Below are 24994 nucleotides of genomic sequence, written 5' to 3'. Positions count from 1 at the left end.
AAATATCGTCGTTTCGTGGTACGCAACATAATAATAATGATAATTCTTCAAGAATCTAATTTTACGATTTTCCTATGAGGGAATATCGATACGAGCAACAAAAGAAACTGATCAAACCGGAATATAATACGTTCGCAAGGCCAAGGCTCATAGTTTGGTAGCATGGTTGAGCAAGGTCTTCCTGTTTATTCCTATACCACACACGAATCCAAAATGACGGTAATAGTTGTACCGGTGTACCAATAGTTCACTGACAGATACCAAACAAATACACAACGACGTGACTAATCCTCTCGGGAATGAAAGTGCATGGTCGCCTTCGGACCCAAAATAGCTGCCTTGAGAAAAGCTTACTCATTCAGTGCTACCAATCCAGGGACTTTGATATATTCGTCCTGTAAAAAAAGTTAGCAATAGGAGGAGCGGATGATGTTACTTTGTGACCTCATCTGGATTAAATTGCGTCTATTTGAAGTGAACATACAAAAATAATGGAAACTTACCTCACACTTATGGAATGTGTTGACTCAATTACCCCTAACTTGTTTTATAATTAAATAATGCATTACTCGAAACGTATGTGTGATCCTACAATGAGAGCAGTTTCAAAATGTGGCCACATGGCGGCGCCACGAAGACAGTTGCGGTTAGTCCGCCGATGTGCCGTAGATATTAAAGTCGAATTACGTTCGTTCGATGTTTCGAAATTCGGCCCTCACCCGTTACAACGATTTACATAAACTATTTTTCATTAGTTCCGTTCGTTAGAGCGGAGAATTCTCCTTCCTTTTACGTTTTTTTTCTCACGTAGAAAAATGGGGACATTTGTCCTTGTTCTCGTCATCAAGCGTTACCTCGAAATCCCCTTCTATGGCGCTCGCCATGAGCGTCTCGGAAAAGTGAAATTTTGGTGCGTGACTGTTATCTTCGTTTTACGCGAGTTATCGAGTTATGAAAAAATGTGTACAAAGGTGTGTACAGAATTAATGGTGCTATCGAGAGTCGAGAGGGAATGAGAGCTCTGCAAACCAGTCTCGAAAATCATGCTTTAAACAATATTTTCGTAACTGTACGAAAAGTTAAAACGTTTAACTAAAACGTTAAAAAAAAGTTTTATATTCCTTGAAAGAACCGATTGATTCCCCATACAAAAATCCATCCCCTCCTTTTCACACCCTCTAGAGTATAAATCAGTTACCTAACCTTACTTGGAATTTTCAAAATCGAAATTCTTTGACACAGTAACCGCTGGCAGCTCATGCAGAGCGATGGTAAAAATGGGCTGTTTTATTATTTCGATCCGTGCTCTTAAGGGGTGATTTCCGTGATAAAAAAAATGATCCTACGTCCTTCCCCGGGTCTCAGACTATCTCTGTACCAAATTTAATCTAAATCGGTTCCGCGGTTTAAGCAAGAAGAGGCAAAAACAGCTAATTTCGTATTTATAATATTAAAAATTTGGGAAGCAGGAATATCGACGTTCATTTTGAAAAATCAGATTCATTGCGAGAATCGATAGCGTGGAATCCGTGACATGTGACATAAAACCTAACGAATGTATAAAAATCGTATACAGCGTTGCAGAATGACGTGTACATGCGGGCAGCCAAGAGCAATTTCTCGTATATCTGGCGTTATTACTTTTGCATGGAAATCATGAATTATATTTGCCTTCTTTTTTTCGTCAACAGCTGGAGGAACGAGGGTGAACTGTGCGAGTTAGAACAGAGCTGAGAGAGAGCGAAAGTCCCTCCTCTCTTTCTCCCTTTTGGCATTTTCTTCGCAACGACGTATGTTCTACGCATACCCGTATATGAGCGCAACGAGGGCTGCGCCCCTTATCAATTGAAAAAATTTGTACTGTAGAGGGGTCCGAACGAAGCAGCGTGAAGAGGGAAAGGGCTTTCGAAGATCGAAAGTAGAATAGGGGGAGAATGAAGGAACGCGAAATATACGTTCGGCCCGCAAATTTTCGGTTGCCGAAATGTGCGATGTGTGCACATTTACACATTCGGAGATCTATCGATTATAATAATCCTGATCGCAGGCCTGAAAAACTTTTTTCGCGTTCAATAGACACAAGAATCACTTGATGATAACCTCTTCGAAGTTTGGACTAATTAAAAATGATTTTGGTACGCGTTTAGTCTGCAATTTTCAAATTTTCACGAGCCTTCTCAACACCCGTTTCCACTTTTCAAATCGAACACAAAAACTGCAATTTCAAATAAATTCCATATTCGCAACTCCATGAAAAAGACCCAACTGAAATTCGAACTGCAAGTGGATGAAACGCAAATTGAGTTTCGATTGGCTCCCCCCTCCGCCATGTTAACCTGCCGCGACATGAAACAGGATAAGTCACGACGAAGGACTTGCTTCAAGCGGTGAGAACCGAGTCTTCATTTGGGACTGCGAGCCTCAATTTCAAACTTTTCCGAACGAGGCCATGAGAAAAGCCAATTTCCCGACTGAATCGAGAGATCTGACACAAAGATGTGGAATGTGACGAAACGAAAATACAATGCGGCGATTCGTACGCGTGTGTCAAGCTGCCGATGTGCACCGCTACTCTAAGAGTTTTGACACCGAATTCAATACCAATTTTCACCAGGTCAGATACCACTACCCGTATTTTGAGTGCGCGAATGTCTTTTTTCAGTTACAATGTTCATCGATATCATCTCCAATAACGCCCGCAGAGAGGGCGATGCGCGTTCGCGAAAACGCTTCACTGTGCGCCACGCTGTGGCCAAAGCGAGAAGCAGAGTAAATTTCCCAATTCGGGGGAGGGGGCTCGGAGTGCCCATGAGAGCTTTTGTTTTGTGACGTTAGCGTTGAAAAAAGCGCTAATTAAAATGTTTGCTGTTACATCTGGCGAAGTAGATGAAAAAAATTCATTTTCAGATAAAATCTAGTGTTTCTTGCTCCCTTGAGTCCCATTACCGAGGTAAGATCTTTTCGCTTCGTTCGGCACCTGCTTATTTTATGATTGAACAAATTTTCAGGGAATGTAGAATTTGTTTTTTTTGGTATTTTGTAAACCATTGAAATGTTGATGGCTTTATCAAACGAATGTAAAACAAAGGAAGCTTGGGCTCTAAGAAATGTTATGATTCGGCACTGAGAGAAGCTGCCAAGACGGAACGAGCGAGCGCGGGCGTCAGGGCAGGTTCACAGCTTACAAAAGCTTAGGGATGTATCTGCAAAAGCGATAAGAGGGGTCAGAGCGACGCATGCGTCGAAGGCGGACGTCATTGTGCTCTTTTCTTTCCTTCACTGTGTAACACGCGAGAATATGTATATGTAGACACGTATACATACGACACCGAGAGTCTGTTGACACTAGCAACGCGAGTAAGGGACGCCGGCAACGAAGTTCTTCGTCTCGATTTCATCGCAGCTGTGCCTCCTTCTGCATCGGAGTCCCAACTTGTTAAAATTCATTTCCGAGCCTCTCCCACCTTCGATTCTCAATTATTACCACAAATAAAAAGAATTCACGGGAATTCACGCACATAAAAGCGCTCCTAACGGAATAAGGTTATGCATGTGCAAGAGAAATACACTTCTTTCTCCTCAGGAGATAATTTTTCTTCTTTCATAAGATGACGCGAGCGACGACTCTACAGCATTGGCACAGAGAAAGTGAAAGATGCCGCGTTTCAATACGGACAAGTCCAGAGAAGAGAGCGAGAGGGAGAACGAAAAAAACAAACTCAGCTGGTGTTTTGATGCGGCGTGATTCAAGGATGGCGCTGCAGTCTTGCAAATCTCCCAGGGCCGGCGAAAAAAGGGGCACCCCCAAATTTTTAATAATTCCGGGCGTATTTCCGATGCTCTATTTTCCTATGGAACATCGTAGAGTGTTAAGCGGTTTGCTGACTCTCGCTTTCGTTAACACGTGGAAAGGAGTCGTGGCAGGGGTCTTTGATAGCCTTGTGCACCTATCGAAAATATATTTTCCCATTCATCCTGACGTTTCCCATACACAAGGCGGACAAAAAACCGGGTGAGAGCAAAAGTGACGCCAACATGGAACTGAGACATTCAAGTGCTGCTGTTTTTTTCTGTTCATGCATCACCATTACTTTTATTCGTGTAAGTTTTATTTTCGTGTTAAACTACCGACCACGACTACACACGAACAATGTTTCCTCGTCCGAAAGCCTTTTTGATAGCTCTATCCTTCATTTTTCTTCGTTTCGCCGCGTGAATATATGGGGCTTCGAACTGCCACTGCGTATCGAATTTCTTTATCCCTAATTCCTACTACCTCATTACCCTTGGTATGTTTCTTATATAATAATGCTGAAGGAGACTATACAATTGGAATTGCTTTCCTTCATCATGTTATATATTACTTGGGAGAAGAGTCTCGGGAAATAATCGGAATAAAGCCCTTCGCGAACAGACTTGAATTTCCCACATGAAAATTAAACTCTCGCGTGTCTCATTGATTTCACCAAACCTTTTAACATTTTCAACACTTTTTTAAATGCGATTGAACTATTCAGAATTTAGTCTACACACAAAACTAGGTTTTTCGAACTACGTTTTTGTGGATTTTTTTTCATCAATTACAGAAGCAACATCACACGATTTTTAGGTTACAAACGAAAGGGAAACGAACGTGTATTCTGACACTATCGGGTCGAAGCATACTCCACCTTCACAAGCATCTTCTTCATTCCTATCTGAAAGAAATGCGTAACGGGGTGTGATTCTACCTAAATAATTACAGGCACCAATATAAGCCCGGGCCTGCGAGACCCAATGTGCATACTAAGGTAGCAGTAACAGAGTACGGTTACGATAAACTTGTCGAAATGTGACGCGTCGAGTGTAGCACACGTGGAAAAACCACAGCAAGATGTAAACTGCAGTTTTTCACTTCCATCGATATACGATTTGAAAAGAGATTTTATTCGTGTTGGTCACAAAATTTGCACGAAAATAACAAAACAATGGACGATAAGAAAAAAAAATACATGGCCGCGCTCATGCACGAGTTCGTGTATGTATATTTTTACATTAGTGTACGTACTGCATCGCAACTGTGTGAAGAAACTCGAAAAATGAAGTAGTACTTCGCGATTTCTCGTTTTTAAGGACATACGAAAATTTTCGGATTTTCTCTCCGTTACAGCTGATCGTTCGGAATATCAAAGTTTTCTGCAGTTTTTCATGGACCCGTATACAAACTTCCACCTTCTATAGGACATAAGGTTTTAGATCAACGTTAAGGATGTACAGGCGCGAGGGCTGTTTTTAGATAGCACTGATTTTTTTGCGTCTCACAATCCAAGACTTCTTGTCTACGCCTGTGAAATTTCAAGACCCCTGATCGACTGTTTTGTTGAAATATTGACAGTCGAAAAGTACAGAAATTAACGTGTCGCTTATCGCCACAATGACTTACCGGCCCTTTCAACCATTTTCAACTCAAAATTTCATATATTTCTAAACTAAATGTCAAAGATCAAAACCATTATTTATATACGAGGCTGAAGTTTGCAACGTTGCAGGTTCAACGAAATGAACGAAAAAAAGATTTATAATTCATTATTTTTTTATTTCACGAATTATTGACGTGGCCTGAAAAATTACGAATTGGAAATTCGGGGCAGGGAACAAGATTGGAGATTTACTGGAATTATTTGAGAGTTTTTTTTAGATCATTTCGTTGGAAACTTCAGCGTCATATTTAAATGAATTGAGTCGCGCGGAATCTTATTTAAAAAAGAAGAGTCAACGATCATCCAAATTAGAAATATCGAGACGGAGGACAAATGGTTACAGAATCTTGAAATTTTGCAGGCCCATACGTTACTTGTCATATATAGAGCAGTCTTTATCACATTGTCAATGGAAGTGACAGCTGTACTTTTTAGGGTTATGTATGGTGATCTCCGATCTGATCTGTCAGCTGACTACGTTAAGCGTTGCCAACCGTTGTCTTTTCGCAATGCGCTATCGAATCATGTGAAGGACTCGGAATGAAGCATGTTCCGCGATTAACTCGACTATAAAAATGATTTACGATTAAAAAGATAATGATAACGCTATTTTACTAATATTCTGCTGCGTATGAATGATCAGAGTAATTCCTTAAAAAAAAAACATGGAAAGATTGACAAGTACGGCGCGCACGTACATCCTTAAATTGTCGAACAATTCCCTCGGAACAAAAAAAAACAACAAATTTCTGACGAATCAAGCTATTTGTGTCGGACCATCGGTTTGTATCGTGTCTGTTGTCAAAGGGTTAACAAATTCGTGCATGGATAATTCGCATGAAATTCACCATTCATCGTAGCCCATGATCGGTGAAAAAATTTTTAATTTAAGTGCAATAAAGTGTTGCTTTTACAGCGAGGAGCAAACCCCCTTGTGAAAATCCAGACTTACCCGCAAATATCGTTTGTTATCGTTCCAACAACCGGACCAGCAAAACGACAAAAAGAATGAGGAAAATAAAAGAACGAAAAGTTACGGTAATTTATCGAGCAGAGTCTCGAGTTGGACGAAACGAACGCACGTATATATTATAACTCGATCTTTTGTAGCACATTTGTGAGTCAGGAGGTTATGTTAGGCAAAAATCCCAAAGCGAAAAACGTCGAAGAAGCATGGTAATTTATTTTTATATACAGATAAAAATATAGTGAAAAATAGAGACACACACGCACACTTAGTACTTCCAATATATCGGTGTTTCGTATATATTCTTAAACATTATTTATTTGTTTATTATTCATTTGCGAATGCTCAGCACGTGCGCTCGGTACAACTACATAATGTATATATATTTATATAAAAGAGACAACGCGTGCATATACACATGTACACTCTTTCGTTTCCTATTTTGAGAAATAAAAAAAATATATATATATATATATATGTATATAGATAAATATGATAATATAAAGAAGTTACAGAGGCTAAAGGTATAATATGTGTAAAATCGCACGTCCTTTTTTGCGTGTGCGAGGCAGGAGAGACGAACGTGGCAAATGTTCTTCGTGCGCAAGCGACTATTACATTATAATGTATATTCATATGTATATCCTTTTTCTGAGACGTGCGTGCATCCTCCGTAATACATCGGGACTATATAAAGTAGTTGTATTCGTGAAAGAGAAAGACGAGAAAAAAAATGAAAAAAAAAAAAAAACAAAACAAAAAAAAGAGGAAAGAACAGAAAAAAATCGACAAAATGAAACTGCCGCTAAAGAGAGATAGATGGAATGAAAGGAAACGTGAAGTGGAGTGGGGGGGGGGGGGGGGAAAGATGGAAGGAGAATAAAGGAATCGTGGGTGGAACGGAAAGCGTATCGTAAGGGCAGATACGAGAGAGAGAGAGAGAGTGCGAGAGGGGACGGGACATTGTGTGGAGTGTCGACGACGAGGAAACGGGTGGGAGATAAAGGAATACTGGGAATACGAACCGAGAGAGAAAGGTGGAATATACATTAGTATATATAAGTGTGTAACGCAGCTTGGAATACTGTCCGATTGGAAAGGAGAGGCGATATAATACATGTACACATGGATTTTTGTTGTTGTTTGTTTAATTGCATATAAAAATGATTCAAGCCCAGAACAACGAGGAAAAACTCGTTCGGTGATGAGTCTACCCAAGCCATGAACGAGAAATAAGCTTTACTTCATTATTTTCAGCGTTATAATTGTATATTACTTCGAAAACTAAAATAGACGAAAAAAAAAAAAAAAATTATTATTAAAAAGGTTTTTAAAAAAACACACACAACGGATAAGAACGAGAGTAAATATTAAAGACAAACATTTGTTTTTTTTTTTCATTTGTTTTTCGTGTGTTTTTTTTTGTGACGAGAGAGACGATAACTCTGTTCTTTCACTTGCTCTACTTTCGAACCAGTATCGTTTTTCTCTTTAACATGTAATCAAAATATCTAGCCACATATACATCCATATACGTATTTTTATACATATATATGAATGTATACGTGCGTACGAACACAGTATATTTTATTTTATTCTTTACATGAATGTATTTTCGGGGTAGGAAAAGCTTTTCCTACCTTTAGCTGTGACTTATTCTGCGTGCGTGATTCGCGACGGCTCTCAGGGGCGGCTTCATAGCGCGCCCACAGAGAGAAAGACAGAGACAGAGACAGAGGAGAAACAACGTCCGAGAGCAGAGCGTGTTTTTAAAACGACACGAGATTGAGGGACGTATATGTCGAACTATTTGGCAAAAGAAACGAAAAATAAAACAACAAAAATAACAACAATGATAAAGGGAATAATAATAATAATAATGAGAACAAAGAATAACAATAATAATGGTAAACAACGTTCGTCTTGTTGAGACGAACGGCCGCGTACTGCTCGTGCCACACTGTGGTAAAACAACACTAGATCGGATTCTCTTCCACACTCGCTCGCTCGCTCCTGTTCGTAAATGTTTTAGTGCGCATGCGCGTCTTATTCTCTATCTCTGTCTCACTCGTGACAAATCGTCGACCCCACCCATATACATCTCTCGTAGAAGGCCCTCCGAGCTTTCCCGTTTATTCACTCGGTGGCGCCAGTCTCTTGACAATGTTTTTATAGATGCGCCTACACGAGCGTCTTTACGTTTCCCCACCCGGTATTATAACCACAAAAATCCATTGACTGTTTTTTCCGTCACTTGGTAAAATGGCTCTCTTGGTACATTACGTATATGCGTATAGCTTTTGTTTTTATTATTATTATTATTATTATTATTATTGAAGTCTGTCACATTGAGATGCAAGTCACTTACGGAGGAAATATAACGTTCTTGTTCTTCTATTTGTTACACCCGCAACGCGTCACAAAGAAAGATAAAGACGGACAGAAATAAAGAGGAGCAGTACAAAGCTTTGTAGAAATTGATGATGAATCATGAAGTATACTCCATTCCCGACACTTCCTGCGTTGTTCGTGACGAAAATACATTGATGACTTCGCAGATCTGAATGATGGCTTGCTTAAAGCGCGAACTATAGTTGTTTTTTTTTGTCACTACGTCGGTGTGGCTTGTAATGTTATTTGTGAAAAAAAGAAATTTAACTAATTTATCGGAAACACTCAAACCACCGACGACTCACGACATCTTGTCTGTTTAATAGGATTATTCGTCACTGAACTCGTTAGGGAGAGAAAATGAAATAAAATGTTTCGCAGTGCGCAAATTACGATGCGGAATCTTTTCTGTTTGGTTTAGACAATTTTTTTCGCGTATCAACGCGAATTCATCATCGTGAGCGATCGCGAAAAAACCGAAAAACGAAGAATATACAGGAGAGTGCATCACCTCTCGTATCGCGAATGTGACGACTAACCAAGGACCGCGATTAAGATTAGAAGAAAACCAATTTTGTGCATTGGCCCGCTCTCGGCAACGCGGTATGTACGTGCGTACGAAAAATACACGGGCGCGCGCAATTCAACAAAGAGAAATAACGAGGAATGAAAAAGAGTAAGAAAGGGAGAACGAAATGACGATCGGGGCGACGCAGAGAGGAAAGACGGAGAATACCACAAGCAGCGGATAATTCGCATGTTTTCAGGCTCGAAGAAGCACGATGTTCATGCCGAAAGGGCTCTCGTATTGAGAGCCGCGGACCAATCAGCGTTGAGGGGAGTTCCGGATCGTTATAAACAATAAAAGTGTTTACCCTGCATAATTAGATCATTGTTATAAGAAAAAACTTTCTCGAATGGTGAGAAGAAATTTTTCATTCTCATTTACATGCTTGATTATTCAAAAAAAAATATAACAAACATTCGTTCTTGATAATTATAACAAGAGTTGTCGAATTTTGCCGAGAGATGTCGACAGAGGGAGACACAGGATTGGAGGAGCCGAGGTCACACAAATCCCAGCTATGCCTTGTATTGGGCGGAGTACCCCTCGTTACATATGCTGCGCTAAAGAAGGGGGAAAATAAAGGAAGAGAGGGACACAACAGAGTGAGATGGAGAGAAAACGATGCTTCCCCCAAGCCGTTGACGTTCACGTAGGCTAGCGCGAGGCTTTGCGTGACAAAGGCAAAAGCCCAGTGTAAGAGGAAGGTTGTCTCGTGTGAGAGAAAAGAAGAGGAAGGGAGCTCCGATTGTGCGAGCGTTGAATTGACAAATATATTAACACGATCCGCGACGACTTGAGTCAAACGGAGACGTTTGAATATAAATCGCAGATAGTGAGTGAGAGAAAGAGGTTACAGCGAGTTAGTAAAGGATACAGCGAGAGGAAGGAGACTTTGGTAGAGGAGTGAAACAGAACAGAGTAGAGAATCGCGTGATCTCGGGAACCGCTAAATTCTCGAGCAATACGCTCGCACAATCCGAGAAGGATACGAAGTGAAGGTGAAAACGAGAACATTCATCGAAATTAAAATCGTATTGCACGATTTTGAAGAAATTGAAAATATATATATAAATATACATATATATATATATACAAACCTATATATAAACATCGTGTACTTGTATCATCATTGAGTTATAATTTCCAAGAACAGAAACAACATACTCATCAGCGTTTCGTAATCCAGTAAGAGATCCCGCGTATAAAGTGAAACAAATCGAAAGATATTTCAAAAAACGATACAATTTGTAACAGTTTTTTGCGCGAGTGTTCGTGTATATCCGTGAGCTACTCGATTTTGCTTTTTTTTTCTTTTCGTTTCTCATCCCCTTTCCCTCAGGGGGTCTGAAAGTTTAAGCTTTTTCTTTTCGTTCTCATCCATACCGGATGTGTGTGTGAGAGAGAGAGAGAGAGAGTGAGAGAAAGAGAAAAAGCGACGGGATAATCCAGCTTGTGACGAAGTATTAGAGAGAAACAGCGCTACTCCGATCGTGGGGGATCTTCGAACGGTCGAAGTAGTGGGGAAAACGAGGAGGTTAGTTGCGTGCTTCGAGTCGTGAAAAAAATAAAACACAAACAAGACGCGGACGGCCATCTTGTCATTCCAGCTGTGCTAAAAAATACATAATAAAAAAAAAACTACGTGTGTACATCCGAGTGGGGGAAATAAAACCATCAGCTCTGCTTCGTTTTTTACATACACTACCTGGTTTCTTACGATCTAAAATATTGCAAACACATTTGCCATAACAAAGGTGAATAAACCGTGGATTTGGGAAAACAGATTTTTTTTTTCAAATTTATTTTCGTTCAATAAATAAAACACCGAGAATCGAGGCTCCGACAACGGCAGTTATCGCGAAATCCAGTCGTAGAGAAAGTTGCGTTAAAAGATTCGTTGTACTTGACGGTCGACGAATGTGGCCAAATTTTTATTACGACAAACAACACATTGGCTTTTCAACAACGTCACGTGAAAAAATCATAACGATATCGAGGTAGCAGCTTCGAAATTGTGATAATCTTAACGATTATCCAAAGACCTTATTTTACGTTACTCTACCTCTGCCGAACTCCAACCGTCTCGTTTATCGAGGTTATTGCGCAGTTAAACCCGTGACCACAACGCCATTCTCCATTTTACCGAAGAAACGCGCCACTCAAAACAATTACGGTACTTTTGGAAAGTTATCCGGTACAACACAAAGCCGTAAGTCTAAATTTAACACTTCCTTTTCTTTACAATTTTATATGATTTCATGATTTTCTTACATTTTTCACATTACAAAAAGTTTTCTATAAAGAAAACCATGAATCATGAGTTCCTCTTGTACGAATTGAAATTTCGAAACACAGCCTCGGGTCAAATTCATCGCGTCGCTTCTCCGAAATTCGTTTTCTCTTTTTCCTTACCAGTTTTCTTACCACTTGGGAGGAAAAAGTCTCATAAGTACTTTGTTCGAATCATAAAATATTTAATAAAAATTTATACAACTTGACGAGTTCTCATACGAATCAAATTCTGTGGAAAAAATTCTATTTTCCTGTCAGCAATTGTGCGTTACTGATTTACATCATAGTTGATAATCCATACATTTGACCAAAATGGTTCCTAACAATCGTACTTTCTTGAGGATCAATTATATTGTTATAATCAGATAATTAGCCTAAAATTATTATTCAAATAGTCGTCTACAAGCACGCAGTGTTCCAGATCGCGTTATCTTCTGGCTAGTTGCTTTAAAAATTTGCAGCGTCTATGGATATTCTTAAAGTTTTCAAATTTTTTTTGTCACTTCAATTTTATCTTTTAATGTAATTATTAACATGAATCATCGTCGGATGTCTTACCGAAATTGCTTGAAGGGTTCTATGAATCAATTTTTCCAGTCTTCAAATAATTTGTTACTTTCTTCCATTCAAACTTTTTCAATGGCCAAGAACGTCTGGTTAGTTTACACAGATTAAATTTTCACTCGAAGCCGGAAATGATTTGACGTTTTACCCCAGAAATTCCTAAACTATAATCGACTGGTGCATTGAGATATTATGATTTGTGGTGTTTTTCGTCCTGTTATATCACAGAGAAGACTCATCACGAGTACCGAAGGGCAACATCGTCGGTGTTGAGAGTTGGTTCGTCGAACCATCATCATCAATCGATATCCAGTCGATTAGCTAGCCGAAAGAGATTGGTCGCAATGACGAATTCAGCGCCGAAGATGAGCGACAAGGTGGAGAGGCACGGTTCACCGAACAACAATGGTGGTAAGAGACAAAACAATAGATCTGCGTCGATAAGAACAACGACGTATTTCTCGAGCAATGTGAGTGCGGGTAGAAACAGCAACAATAACAACAGCAACAACAACAACAACAACAACAACAACAACAATTCAAACAATAATGCGAACCTGAGTACCATCATCAGCAACAACAGCAACAATAATTCGACGAGAAATACAAATGGACGTATGAGCTGCAGTCCACCGTGCAACACGCGAAACACGCGGAATTCACCCTCGAAAAGCATGGACACGCAGAGTCCACGAGGAAGTCCAACGAGTAGCTTTTACGCAGGTGCAAAATTTTCGGAACCACCCTCTCCAGCGAGTTTGCCGAAGCCACCGAGTCATTGGACGACGAGATTAATGACGAGTTGCAAGCAGTCCGAGACATGTTGCAACATATCGAATCATCTGAAGATGATACTCAATGTGCAGGCTTGATAAAATCGTGCGAGAGACCTGAATCGTCGTTTCGATAGCGTCGAACGCCGATCGATGTGGAATATTAAGAAGGAGACAAGAATAAGAAACGAACAGCGGAACATGTCTGATGAACGTTCAGGTACGACGATCTATCGGTAGTAATAATCGTAATGATGAACAACAAAGTTGTTGAGAACGTTGGTGGTCCTTTTGTTTTTCATCTATTATTTTATTTCATTTTTTTGCACATAAATTTCGCTCTCTTGGTCTCGTACGAAGAGCCCACTAAATCGAAATTCAGAAGAGTATTTCGCGGTTTTACGATCGAGCCACCGATTACGTGGACAAACAACATCAAAACGACTGAAATTAATAACGGAAATGATCAAGAGTGGACAAAAAAGACGCGCCCGATGGCGTTTATCCCGAGTGTGTTTGCCTGTATTTGTGTATGTATGTATGTGCGAGTGCGTGCGTGGGTGTGAATTCATGACGAAAAACACACGATTGACTCTCGTTACGAAGGAACGCGAGCGTTCTTCATTCACAAACGTCACAATGATTGAACGTTGATGAATTTTCCGAAACCCTGCGGGTTTCTTAAATCGCATTCGCGTGATTGTATGACAAGCCACAAATAACACCGTCGAAACATCTTCAGAGACTCTTGCAGTGGATTATTATGGGGTAAATAGTTTCGACCGTAGGCTCAACACAATCACGTGACTGAATTCGAGTGCAACCATGGGATTTGCCGAGGTTCATAGTTAAACAAAAAAGATCTCGCTCGAATGCAGTCCTTCCTTTTTTTTTTCTTTCATTTTTCGTTACGTCAAACAATTCTATCGTGCGTCGTGTATAAAGTTGTAAACATATGTAATTTTAGAATGTCCGTTTTATCAACATTATACATCACATAAATAATAACAATAATAATGATAATAATGATAATAATAATAACCAAACATTATTATTATTGTTATTGGCAAAATAAGTTGAATTTCTCTCACACGCACTTACACACCACAGACACTCGTACACTCATTCATGCATACACAAACATGGGAACGCAACACAGTCACGATGAAGAGTCGAATTTTTTGTGCCGTCCAGAAACTCGGTGATGTCGTCCAATACGTGAGAATTTACTTTAGAATTGATAGACGCGAGATGACGAGCTTTAAGAAAATTTCTCATTTTTTACACATTGAAAAAAAATGTTTTTTGTTTTTTGTTTCTTTTTTTTTTTTATTATTCTTCTTTTTGATAAATTTAACATGCTCCGACTTTGAAGGTTCGAGCTGAAAATTATACCAGATCAATGACAAAAAGGAGAAAAAATCATTTCCAAAACGCCAGTACCGAGACTCGCTGGAATGAGATCTCGTCATTCGCTCTTAACATTCGTTCGTTTTTTCTTCTTTCATTTATTTGCATTCTCGATTTTTTGCCTTGCCCCATTTTATCGACTCTCAATCCCCGAAATGATTTTCGGTCTTCCGAGCATTTCGAAAGGAAGAATTAATTCTTCGGAGGATAAATGATAATATTGTAAATTTTGAATCAACAAGCAGGAGTCCAAGCGATTGTTTTGTACAACGTCGCAACGCATCGTTGAGTTTTTTCTTCTTTTCTTTTCATTTTTTTCCTAACGAAGTCACGAAATTGAAGAGGAAATTTGATATTCCTTTTGCTTTTTTTTTCCTTCTCTTTCACAATTCTTGAAATGATTTTGCTCAATGATTGTGGCCCCAGAGAAATTGGGAGTAACAGGGAACCGAAATAACGAAGCAAAAAAATTCGCTCGTAACGATTATGAAAAATCGTACGAAAGTACGTACGAGTTCGCGCAATTTTCTCACAATTTGGACGAGGTGGTGAATATAATATTATTGTTATGATTATTTTTTTTAAAACTTGTGTTTACAATTATCAGCTTAAGTACGAATATAAACACACATCGGTACACTTTCCCTTTCTATCTGTACTCATTTGGAACTACACACGTTTTTGTTTCTTTTTTTTACGACTTTAAATTCAGAGTGTCTCAAGAAACTGAGTTAATTTAGAGAACAAAGTTATTATTCAAATGGCAGAGTGCCTGTAGAACGATTAAGTTGTCACGACCAATATCGTCTGCCTGTATGCGTTCCAGTCAACTTTCATTTCTTCTTTTTCTCTTTTCGCACTTTTTTACTTGTTTTCTGATCTCGAGGACGTTTCTTTCAAAAATTCAACATCAATCTTCCCGCGGTGATATGTCTTTGGGTAAAAATGCTTTCAGTAGCTCGTCACTGCGCGACGCGCTATCAGTTTTTCCTGATGTACGGTACACGAGAGTTTTCAAATCAGAATTGATAAAAATACGCTCAATTATCGTGTTTCCTTGTGGGAAGAAAATTTCATTCGTGAGCGTTATTTCCTGATGTTTTCCTTTTTTCTTTTTAATTTAATCTGCTCCCTGAAACTGAAAAGTTTAAGGACGCTGAATTATTGTCGGTTAACCTGTCACTCAAGTACATTTTTTTTACGACAATCACGCTGGGAGAATAATTCGAGTTCATTGAGGATTTAAATATGGAATACAACAGCTTTAGTTTTCGGGAGTGATAACGAACGAGCTTTTCTTTGCTTTTACTTAGTTTCATAATCCAAAAAAGCTTTTGCCCCCTCGTTTTTCTTCCCTTTTTGTTTGTTTTCTCTCCATCGGGTTCGCGACAATGGAGAATGTTGTCGACTGCAGTTCAATTGTTGGTGAATGGAATTCCGGTTGAATGAAAATTCATCTGCAAAATGTTCTTCACTCGTAAACTCGTACGATTGTTATTTTTGTTGAAAATTAAATTTTCCTAGCACAATGAAATTTATTTCGATTCTTGCGAGATCTCGGTGTGGTCTTTTAAATCCACGCGACCGGTGTGCGACTCGGTTATATATTTAGCTCGGAAAGGGCATCGAATAACAGCATCATAGTCCGATCGTGCAATCCTTCGGCTTTCGTTTTCTCATCTCTTCCGAGGTATCGAAGTATATTTACGAGCGTAGAGATTAAAGTGTGAATATGTTGCGCCGATTTTATAGATTATTCCGTTCCCCTTGTTCAATGAAGGCGTTCGCTCGAATTCCGAAATTCTCGGAATCTTGGAAAAAAAGTTTCATTCGATCGAGGCATTAAAATGGGTACAAAATATTTGGAAAAACAAATCAAACTCCATTTTGAAAACGATCCGTTTAAAGTTGTTGAAGCTTTCGTTTTTCTTTTGATCCGCAACGAAAAAATCCCAAACGTGTCAAAATTCAGTTTTCATTTCGCATTCATTATTTTCTTTCGCCCACTGTACACTTTTTCTTGTCACTCTTTTTTCCTCGCTCTCTCTCTCTCTCTCTCTCTGTCTTGAAATTTTGCACGTGTCCCAATCTCCAACAATCACGACGTGAAAGAATTTTGCAAATAAAAAGCATAAATATCAAATTCGCAGATTCTCCTCTCGCGTAGCTCCACGAAACGTAGCGGGGAAGAATGAGAAACCAAAACAAAAAAGCAAGCATAAACATAGCAAACGAGACTCGAAGGTTCGACGAATTGATCGAAAAGCAGCGAGCTCTAAAGAAAGGTGGTAAAAAGCGATAAGATTGAGGAAAAATGAATAAAATTAAATCGAGAATAAAACATTCTCGAGATGTGTAAATAAATTCGACAAGAAATACCACAATTAATTGTAATATTTATCAGTCTTAACGAAAGTATTTTGTATATATATTTTTATGATATATATATGAAAAGAAGAGTTGAAATAATAAAAGAGTCTTCGTTCATACGAGTACAACTTTTCTGGGAAAAGGAAACGTGGCATGACCAAATGAAAGTTTTTATCAAAACAAGAAAAGTCGGAGGAGAGAGAGAGAGAGAGAGAGAAAGAGAAAAGAAAAGAAAAGGAGAAAGAAACAAAAAAGAAAACATTCAAAATGAGAGAAAATTGCGACAATCGTCACCAGGCCCAAATATAATCGTGTTTTCAAGTGAGTTCAAAAAAGAGAGAAAAGAGAGTGTGTGCTTACTGAAAAGTATATATATCGAACTAAACGAGACTCGACTGAATCGATCAAGAGACATGATAAATGATGATAAATTAGCTGTGATGATGACCCTTATAGGTACTACTAAATTTTTAATTAAGTCATAAATAATCGTTCGAAATACAATGATGTATAAATACATACGCATATATTCACAAATATATATATATATGTATATGTATATATACATACATGCACAGATGCGCGCATATATTGAATATTAATAAAATGTAGGAATATACGATAAAATGAAACGTGATGAGTGACAAAGTTGGTATTTCAAGATTAAGAACTAAATAATTAAGTATAAATGTTAATTCGATGTGTCTGATTATTATTAATATTTTTCATCATATTTTCATGCCAATTTTCGACAATGATTGATTGCCTTCCAGTGTTGGTACGAAGAGAGAAAATTCGAAGCTTCAAAATGTGTGGATCGTTGACGTGATCTGCGATAAGCTTGAGCAAACATTTATTTTCCACCGGAACAAATTTTCCTGGGGTGCAAAGACGCGTATTGAGCCATCGAATCGTTGTGAGCGAGGGGAACACTGCGTTTGCGTCGATTTTAAGTCGACGAAATTATCGCAGCTTCTGTACAGTCCACCACCTCCTTTTTCTGCTCAATTTTTACATTCGGAGTTTTCGGGATGCATTCCTGACGGAGGAGTCGAAAATAACGTGTAAAATACTCTCTCAAGAGAAACATTGCGACTGTCCGCAAGGCATTTGACACCTTCTCGTGAGCTCTTGACCTTGAGCTATTGGACAATATACCCCCTAAATTATTGTTCAATAGCATCTCGCGAAAGGAGCATTCACACTAGTTTTTGGATTTTTTTATCTGACCCTTCGAACTACGGATTCAATCAATGAGTCGATCCTCCCAGCCTCACCGGTGCCCCAATTATTTCTAGAGCAACAAAAATCGTCTTTTCCCCTAGAAAATTGTATTTCTCCAAAAATATCGGAGATCCGAATCGTTTAAATAATGGAGCATTATTTTGGAACTCGATCCTTCGGTAGCAATCAGTCGGTGTCGAAAAGAAAGCAAAATCGTTCACAAAAAAGTACATTTTGAAACTGACACAAACACACGTACACACCGGTACAGCACGCGCTGAAGAATCACGCGTGTGCGTACGTATACGTAAAATTATGTATAAAACACAGGAGCGTGACGTCGATCTTTCCGTGCCGCCGTGTCCCCCCCAATCGTGCACCGACAAACCCATTAAAATGGATCCTCCATCCGTTCTTTCTCGCTCGTGCTCGAAATTCAACGAAAAAGTAATAAAAATCTTTTTCTTCACTATTTTTGCTCCATCTTATCGCCAAGTGTGAAAATGATGGAAATAAAATGAAGGCGGCTCTCGATCACGGACTAGGGAAAACTGGTGAGAGTGATTTTTAGCAGTTGGCGCAGCTCGATCGAAAGTTTCTCGATCTTGACGTTGGTAGAGGGCGATGGCCACGAGTCAGGCCGGATCGAACGGTCGACTGGCATTAAATGTGATATTGCAACGTACAAACAAAGTAACAGCAACAACAACACGAAAACAAAAAGTCATTGTCACCATTGGCTCCAAAAAAATAACACGAAAAAGTAAACGAAATACATAATAATAACAATATCATGAATGATACTGATAATCCAAATAATGGTATTAACTGTAATGATAATAATACACGGAGATAAAACCGACGAAGGTAAAACAATGTTCGAGTTTTCGTAACGCGCGAGTCTTTCCGTCCTACTGCCATATCTATCGTCAGAATGGAATTGTCGTAGACGAAATACGAAAGTCTCGTCGTTTCGATGTTAAAAGTCACAAAATTTGCTTTGAAAAGGTTTTGCAGTCAGTTTACACCGTACGATCGTATTCGCGTTTCCTCCGAAATTTTCATGTCCCCAATTTACGAAAAGAGCCTCAAACTTCATTCGTATTACTAACAGTACTTGTAGAGATATATTTTTTTATTGATCCCTCGTTGCATCTTTTAACTCGCGTTCGCGAAACGTTCGTCGTTTCCAGCGCGAGTGGGTTGAGAGTCTAAGTTTTTCGTCAAGTTGCTTCGTCCACGTGGGTTTTCTTTCTTAACCGATCGCCAAACCGATCGTCCATCGGGGAGGATTGTTTTTTCGAATTCGTCCTCAACGTTTACAGAGTCTGACACATTTTTTATTATTTCCTGAAAGATTGCAGTTTTTACCAACACCACACAAAAGATCGAGAATGCTTTTGTTTTTTCTTCTTTTTTTTTTCTGTTTTTAATGCTCCTTTTTTCTTTTATTTTCGGAAAGAAGGAATCGTCGCGATTGTTATACAACACGATAAATGCATTCTAATGATTTATCGTTCGTGATTAACGATCGTGACGAAATTATTCGATTTTAAACACTGACTTTACGATCCGCAACTCTCGTTGATCTGGTTTTTTTTTGTTTCAATCACTTTCACGCTCGTCATTACGTTGAAGCGATTTCTAATTGAACCACACCGCAAAGAGTATCCGCTCGAAAAATTGACGACTCGAAAAGTCCGTCGGGCCTGTGGCAACTTGTTCGTTTACACGGGTCCCGGCGAACTCGCATTTTTAATAAAAATCCACGGTATACAAATGCAATGATAATTGTACACGGAAAAAGACACGAAATTCAAAGTGAAACATAAACACACACACACACACAACTGTACGGGGATAATAGCTTTAAGAATCAATCGCGAGGGAGGGGGGAGAAAAAGATAAAATGAGTCGATGGCAGTGGAGAGAGAGCGCTCGCGATTTCGTGTCGCGTCGATGAGTAAAGCGTGATTCGCGATTCTGAGAGCCTTCAAAGAAACAGAAAAACACTCGTAAAACATAACTTAGGTTTAAGCACGAACGTTGAATGAGATATGAGGGCGAGAAAAGATAATGGAAATGTGAAAAGAAGGAAAAGAATCCCAACGGACTCTCGTAGATCTTTTGCAATAATATGGGGATCGATGACAACTTGCCTTGCGAAGGGAAATTAGGAAAAAAGAGAAAAGAAAAAAAAAACCAGAAAGAAAAACGAGAAAACGAATGAATCGATTGAACGATTATTGAACACGTCAGGACAGATATACAAGTGTCTCTTTATACAAGAATAATTCTATTCTCAAACGATTTCATTAGATATCTTTACTAAATCGGCTCTAATGATATTTAATCGCGGAGCCTCCGCGCCGGCCGTCCCGATACAAGAAAAAAACACACACACACACACATTCGTTTGAGCGGTAAAGCAAACAAAAACGATGAAAAAATACACCAAAAAATACAATCAAGGAAAATGTTTCTAAACATTGTAAACCCGTCCCCTGCACCAACTGCATCAGAACCCCCATGAAACATTTTGATGAAAGAAAAAAACAAAGAAACAAACGATCGAAACTGAAGAAAAAAAAAAAAAAAGTAAACGATCAATTCTCGTTTCTCATTAGAATCTTCTGATCTCAAATCTCGCTTCGGAAAAACAAATCGACCTGTATATTTGTCATTTCTCGTTCGTTTGTTACCTGATCCTTCATTCTTATTGATATATATAAATATATATCATTCTATAACGCATAGGTATATAATAATTTACAATTTTTCTTTCTTTTTCTGTCCACGGGAAAGGTTTTACGATACGTACATAGATTTAAGGCGAGGATATATGCGGTAAAAAGAAAAACAACAATTTGCCCGTGCTGTGTTGCTGCTTGCTGTTGTGAAGCGGCAGACTGTACTGACTAGTTTTTAGCTATTCGAGATATATATGAATATATATATATACACACACGTGTCCGAGTATCGTGAGAAAAAAATGCATCGCGGACCGGACCGATTGCTCGGAAAAAGTGATTCGACGCGTTTTCATTTTAATTTCAATTACGATTGAGATTGTTCGATCTCGAATGAGATAAAATAAAATCACATATTATTATTAAAAATAGGGGAACGAGTCGATTGATTTTTCGGAGTATTAAACGTGTGGAAGGAATGTATTAAAAATCTTCGTGCGAAAAAGCAAATTTCTCACCGGCTTAATATAAGATCGTATGCATGTGTGTGAGAACAAATTTTAGGAATGTTTGTTTCGCGAACTGTGGTTCAAAAGAGCTTCCCTCTCGAGTAATCGCGTATTTTTTTTTACTTTCTGCATTATCGATTCTCTATCAAGTGCTCATTAATAAGCGCGTGCACGAAGCGCGCAACGAATAAATTTTTCAAATCCAGAGTTTAGAAACAACACAATTTGGACCAAAATCATCGATGCGGAAATGAAAATGAAAGGAAAAAAACGCGGTTCCTCCTGGCGAACAGGCACGCGCGAGCAAGTCTCTCTCTTAATAATTCTCCAAACTTAGAGTTTTATAATCAATTTCAAACACGCTGTTTCGACAAAAACATTTCGTTCGATCGAAACAAAAATCAATTAAATTCAAACCTCAAAATCAAAAACTTCATAGAAATCATGAATTACGAATCTTGGTCGCTCGTGAACTTTCGCAAATCCTAAAAACTACGTGATTCAATAAAAACACTACTAAGTAAATATTAGAATGCGGTAAATCTGGGTATATCATGTCTGTCGTTTGAAGAAAAAAAAAAAGAAAAAAGAATCCATTTTCGTTGAAAAAAATGCATAAATATCAATGAAATCAACGAAATATTGATTAAAAAAAAAAAAAAAAAAAAAAATACCATCTAACAGGCATTTATATCCAGAATCGTCGTTTTTAAGATCTATGATTTATAATTTGTTGTTAAAAATAATAATTGTCGCGGCCTTCTTCATTTTTTCATTTTTATTCGAGTCATAGCGACTGATTGAAAAAAATAAAAATAATACGCGAGTCTGTGAGATGTTGAAAAAAAAAAAAAAAAATTTGAAAAAAAAGTAAATATCATCTCCTGACTCGCAAACTCTGTGATTTTCGTTTCTAATCTTGTACAACTATTTACTGCGGATATATGGCACACGAAAATTGGCCCCTTCCCTTTCTACATAAACTGTTTTTCTTGCCCCTTATTCCAAACTACTACGAATTTTGAAAAGCACTCTCCTCGGACTCGTTGCAATTGTATAATGTGTAATAAGGATGCGAAGGAGAAAACGATTAGAAAAAACCAGTGTTCGATGGAAGCAGCAAAACTTCGTTATTGTATTATACACTTCTACGACAACAACAACAACAACAACAAACAAATTATCGATAAAATTCTTTGTAAATTATTGCGAAAAATAAACCGAGAATGGAGAGAAATCAATAGAGAGCGTGTGCTGTAATAGTTATGCGAACAGTAGACCAAACTTTGAAAGGTAAAAAGTATCGGAAAAAAAACTATAGAATATACGAAAGCGGAGAGAAAAGTATGAGAGGAGAGAGAGAGGGAGAGATAAAGGGCGTTAAATGGAATGTGAAAAAATATTGTACATGTATCTGTGAATAGTTACGTATTGAGTAAGCGAGAAAAAAATATTTTGTTAAGCGAGATCTCAATGTTGATGCGTGTGTGCATGTGTGTTACTCGTCTCGAGGAATCGCCCGAATGTGAAAACGAAGTGCGAAAGAAGAGAAAAAAGGAAGAGGAGGAGAAGAAGAATAAGAAGAAGAAGAAGAAGAAGAAGAAGAAGAAGAAGAAGAAGAAGAGAAAAAGTGAAGGGAGAGGAGGGAATGAAACGCACGGAACGCAAAGGATATGCGAAGAAGAGAGAGCAGGAGTTTTGCAATGGAATACGTAAAAATGAAAAAATTCGTTCAAATGGTTTGCGATTTCCCATTCGATGATACCTCATTATCCTCACCACGCAATTGACTCTCGTTCAATGTATCGCTGTGAAGAAGAGACGATGTATAATATATAAATGTACATCTTAAGGGCCATGGATTAAGAGGATATTCGTTTTTACCAGTGACAAAACTTTTATTATCCTCGTTTTATATTCAAACAAAGTAACAAAAAAAATCATAAAACATAAAAGAAAAAAATATAAAAACAACGAAGCGAGAAATTCATAATGGCCCCCGTCGTCGTTTCTTTTTATTTTGCATTTTGCATGATGAAGAAAAGCAACGTGCGATCAGCAGATTCAACGACGCCGCGAAAAGCTAATGTAACGGAACGTAGTGGGTCAGGCGGATACAATGGAAAAAAAATCACTCAACCGCAACGAAGATGCGAAAACGTTCGTTCCCTATGTTCACGAGAAGAAGCGACAATTTCATCTTCACGTGAAATGACAAAAAAATTTCACTTCCCGAAAAGCCATGGAACACGAAACCCACGATGATGGATGTACATAATAAGAAGAGAATGAAAATGGGACGAGAGATAATGTTGTCGAGAAAACGGAAATCACGGTGTTCGTAATCAAGAGCCCAGAAACAGCATAAAACTACCTAATTTTGTGGAATCGCAAACATATATAAAAAAAGCATTCCACGGTATCAGCCCCCCGATCAAGTGTGGAGTGGGGCTCTCTTTTCGCAGGGTCCGAGATCGCATATTATTATTATTACAATAAACACGAAAAAGCGTGTGTGGCATGCAGAAAAACAAACACAAATACGTGGGAGCAGTTTAAATGTAGAAGATATCTATAGAGAGCCGGAGAGAAAGAATTAATTATAATAATCGAGAGGAATAAAAAATTCGCAAGAAGATACTGAACCAACAAACGATAAACGAGAGTTGTTTTTTAAATGGAAGGGTTTCTATTGAGCGAATGGTAAAGAAAACTATTATCGAGAAAATGGTCTTTTTTCGATATGGGAAAAAGCAACAAAAAAATATAAAATTGTCACGTAAGTCTTAAGTGAAGATAAGAGAGAGAGAGAGAGAGAGAGAGAGAGAGGAATAATGGAAAAAGGTTGTTGCAGTCGAGAAGAAAAGGAGGATTTTTTCACTTTTCGAGGAGAGAACATCGTTCAACGTCGACGATGCTACTTTTAAGGATTCATCAAGGACTGCAACACTGAAGATGAAGCAGCGGATGTAAGGAACACGTGAAAGGAAGACGGAAGAGCAAAAAAGGAGCCTAAAAATTAATCAGTACCAGCAGAAACTTGGAGAGAAAAAGTAAATCATTTTTTTCTACAAATCAATTTTTGTTTTCAACGTCAAAAGTGTTACCGAAAAATCACTACGATTCTGAAAATTATTTTTCAAAGCCAAACAGCCCAAATGATTTGTCAATAATTCGATACCATTTACATTAATGTCTTGTTCGAAAAATTTCAAGAGAAAAAGGGCTTCAAAAAATTCGGCCCCCCAAACATTCATCTGGATCAACATATTTTTTTTAGGGCCCTTTTCAGGGCCCGCAAATGTCTCTGTACGGAGGACAACTCAATTCGCAAAATCGAGTACAAAAAAATCTGTCCTTGTCAGGACAATAAAAACGTAGAGATCGAAGAGAAAAACCGTTCTTTTAAGAACGACTTGGCCACTTCTGTGGCTGCGCAGAACACGTGCGCTGGAACAATACCAATCCGACGCCGCGTTGTGTGGCCTCCTTCTTGGGCTGTCGATCCGAGGAGGTTTGCCACAGGATCATCGAGTCCTCGCTCTATCATTGGGCCCATTGGAGAATAGCCCACCGTGAAATAAAGTACAAAATAATGGTTCACCCCATTTCCAACATCCCAATATCCCTTCCCGATCGATGCTATGTTTTTGTTTCAGATTGGCAAAGTACTACCGCTCTATCAGCGCAGATCCTCACTGTTTCAAAGAAAGTCACGGATTTCCTGAGGACTCGGTTTAAAACCAGGGCATCGAGAAAAAAAATGTACGCCGAATA

The 24994-nt window shown here is 38.5% G+C and overlaps 1 protein-coding gene and 1 long non-coding RNA gene across 2 annotated transcripts; one reads left to right on the top strand and one right to left on the bottom strand.

Moving 5' to 3' along the window:
* Window positions 1-6622: 6622 nt before the first annotated feature.
* On the bottom strand, window positions 6623-9527 carry LOC122419479 (uncharacterized). The gene is made up of 2 exons (XR_006262902.1): window positions 8067-9527; window positions 6623-7710 (listed from the first exon to the last, which is right to left on the bottom strand). It is a non-coding gene; the product is annotated as an uncharacterized lncRNA (long non-coding RNA).
* A 520-nt stretch (window positions 9528-10047) lies between these two features.
* On the top strand, window positions 10048-24973 carry LOC122419148 (GATA zinc finger domain-containing protein 15-like). The gene is made up of 3 exons (XM_043433449.1): window positions 10048-11594; window positions 12470-13234; window positions 24877-24973. The coding sequence occupies exon 2, from the start codon at window positions 12586-12588 to the stop codon at window positions 13111-13113; it is 528 nt and encodes a 175-aa protein (XP_043289384.1). The 5' UTR covers window positions 10048-11594; window positions 12470-12585; the 3' UTR covers window positions 13114-13234; window positions 24877-24973.
* The last annotated feature ends 21 nt before the right edge of the window (window positions 24974-24994 follow it).

This window comes from Venturia canescens, chromosome 1 (genome assembly GCF_019457755.1).
Source record: "Venturia canescens isolate UGA chromosome 1, ASM1945775v1, whole genome shotgun sequence".
NCBI classification, from domain to species: domain Eukaryota; kingdom Metazoa; phylum Arthropoda; class Insecta; order Hymenoptera; family Ichneumonidae; genus Venturia; species Venturia canescens.
The sequence above is the reverse complement of the archived record's forward strand: the minus strand, read 5'-3'. Positions and strand labels throughout refer to the sequence as shown.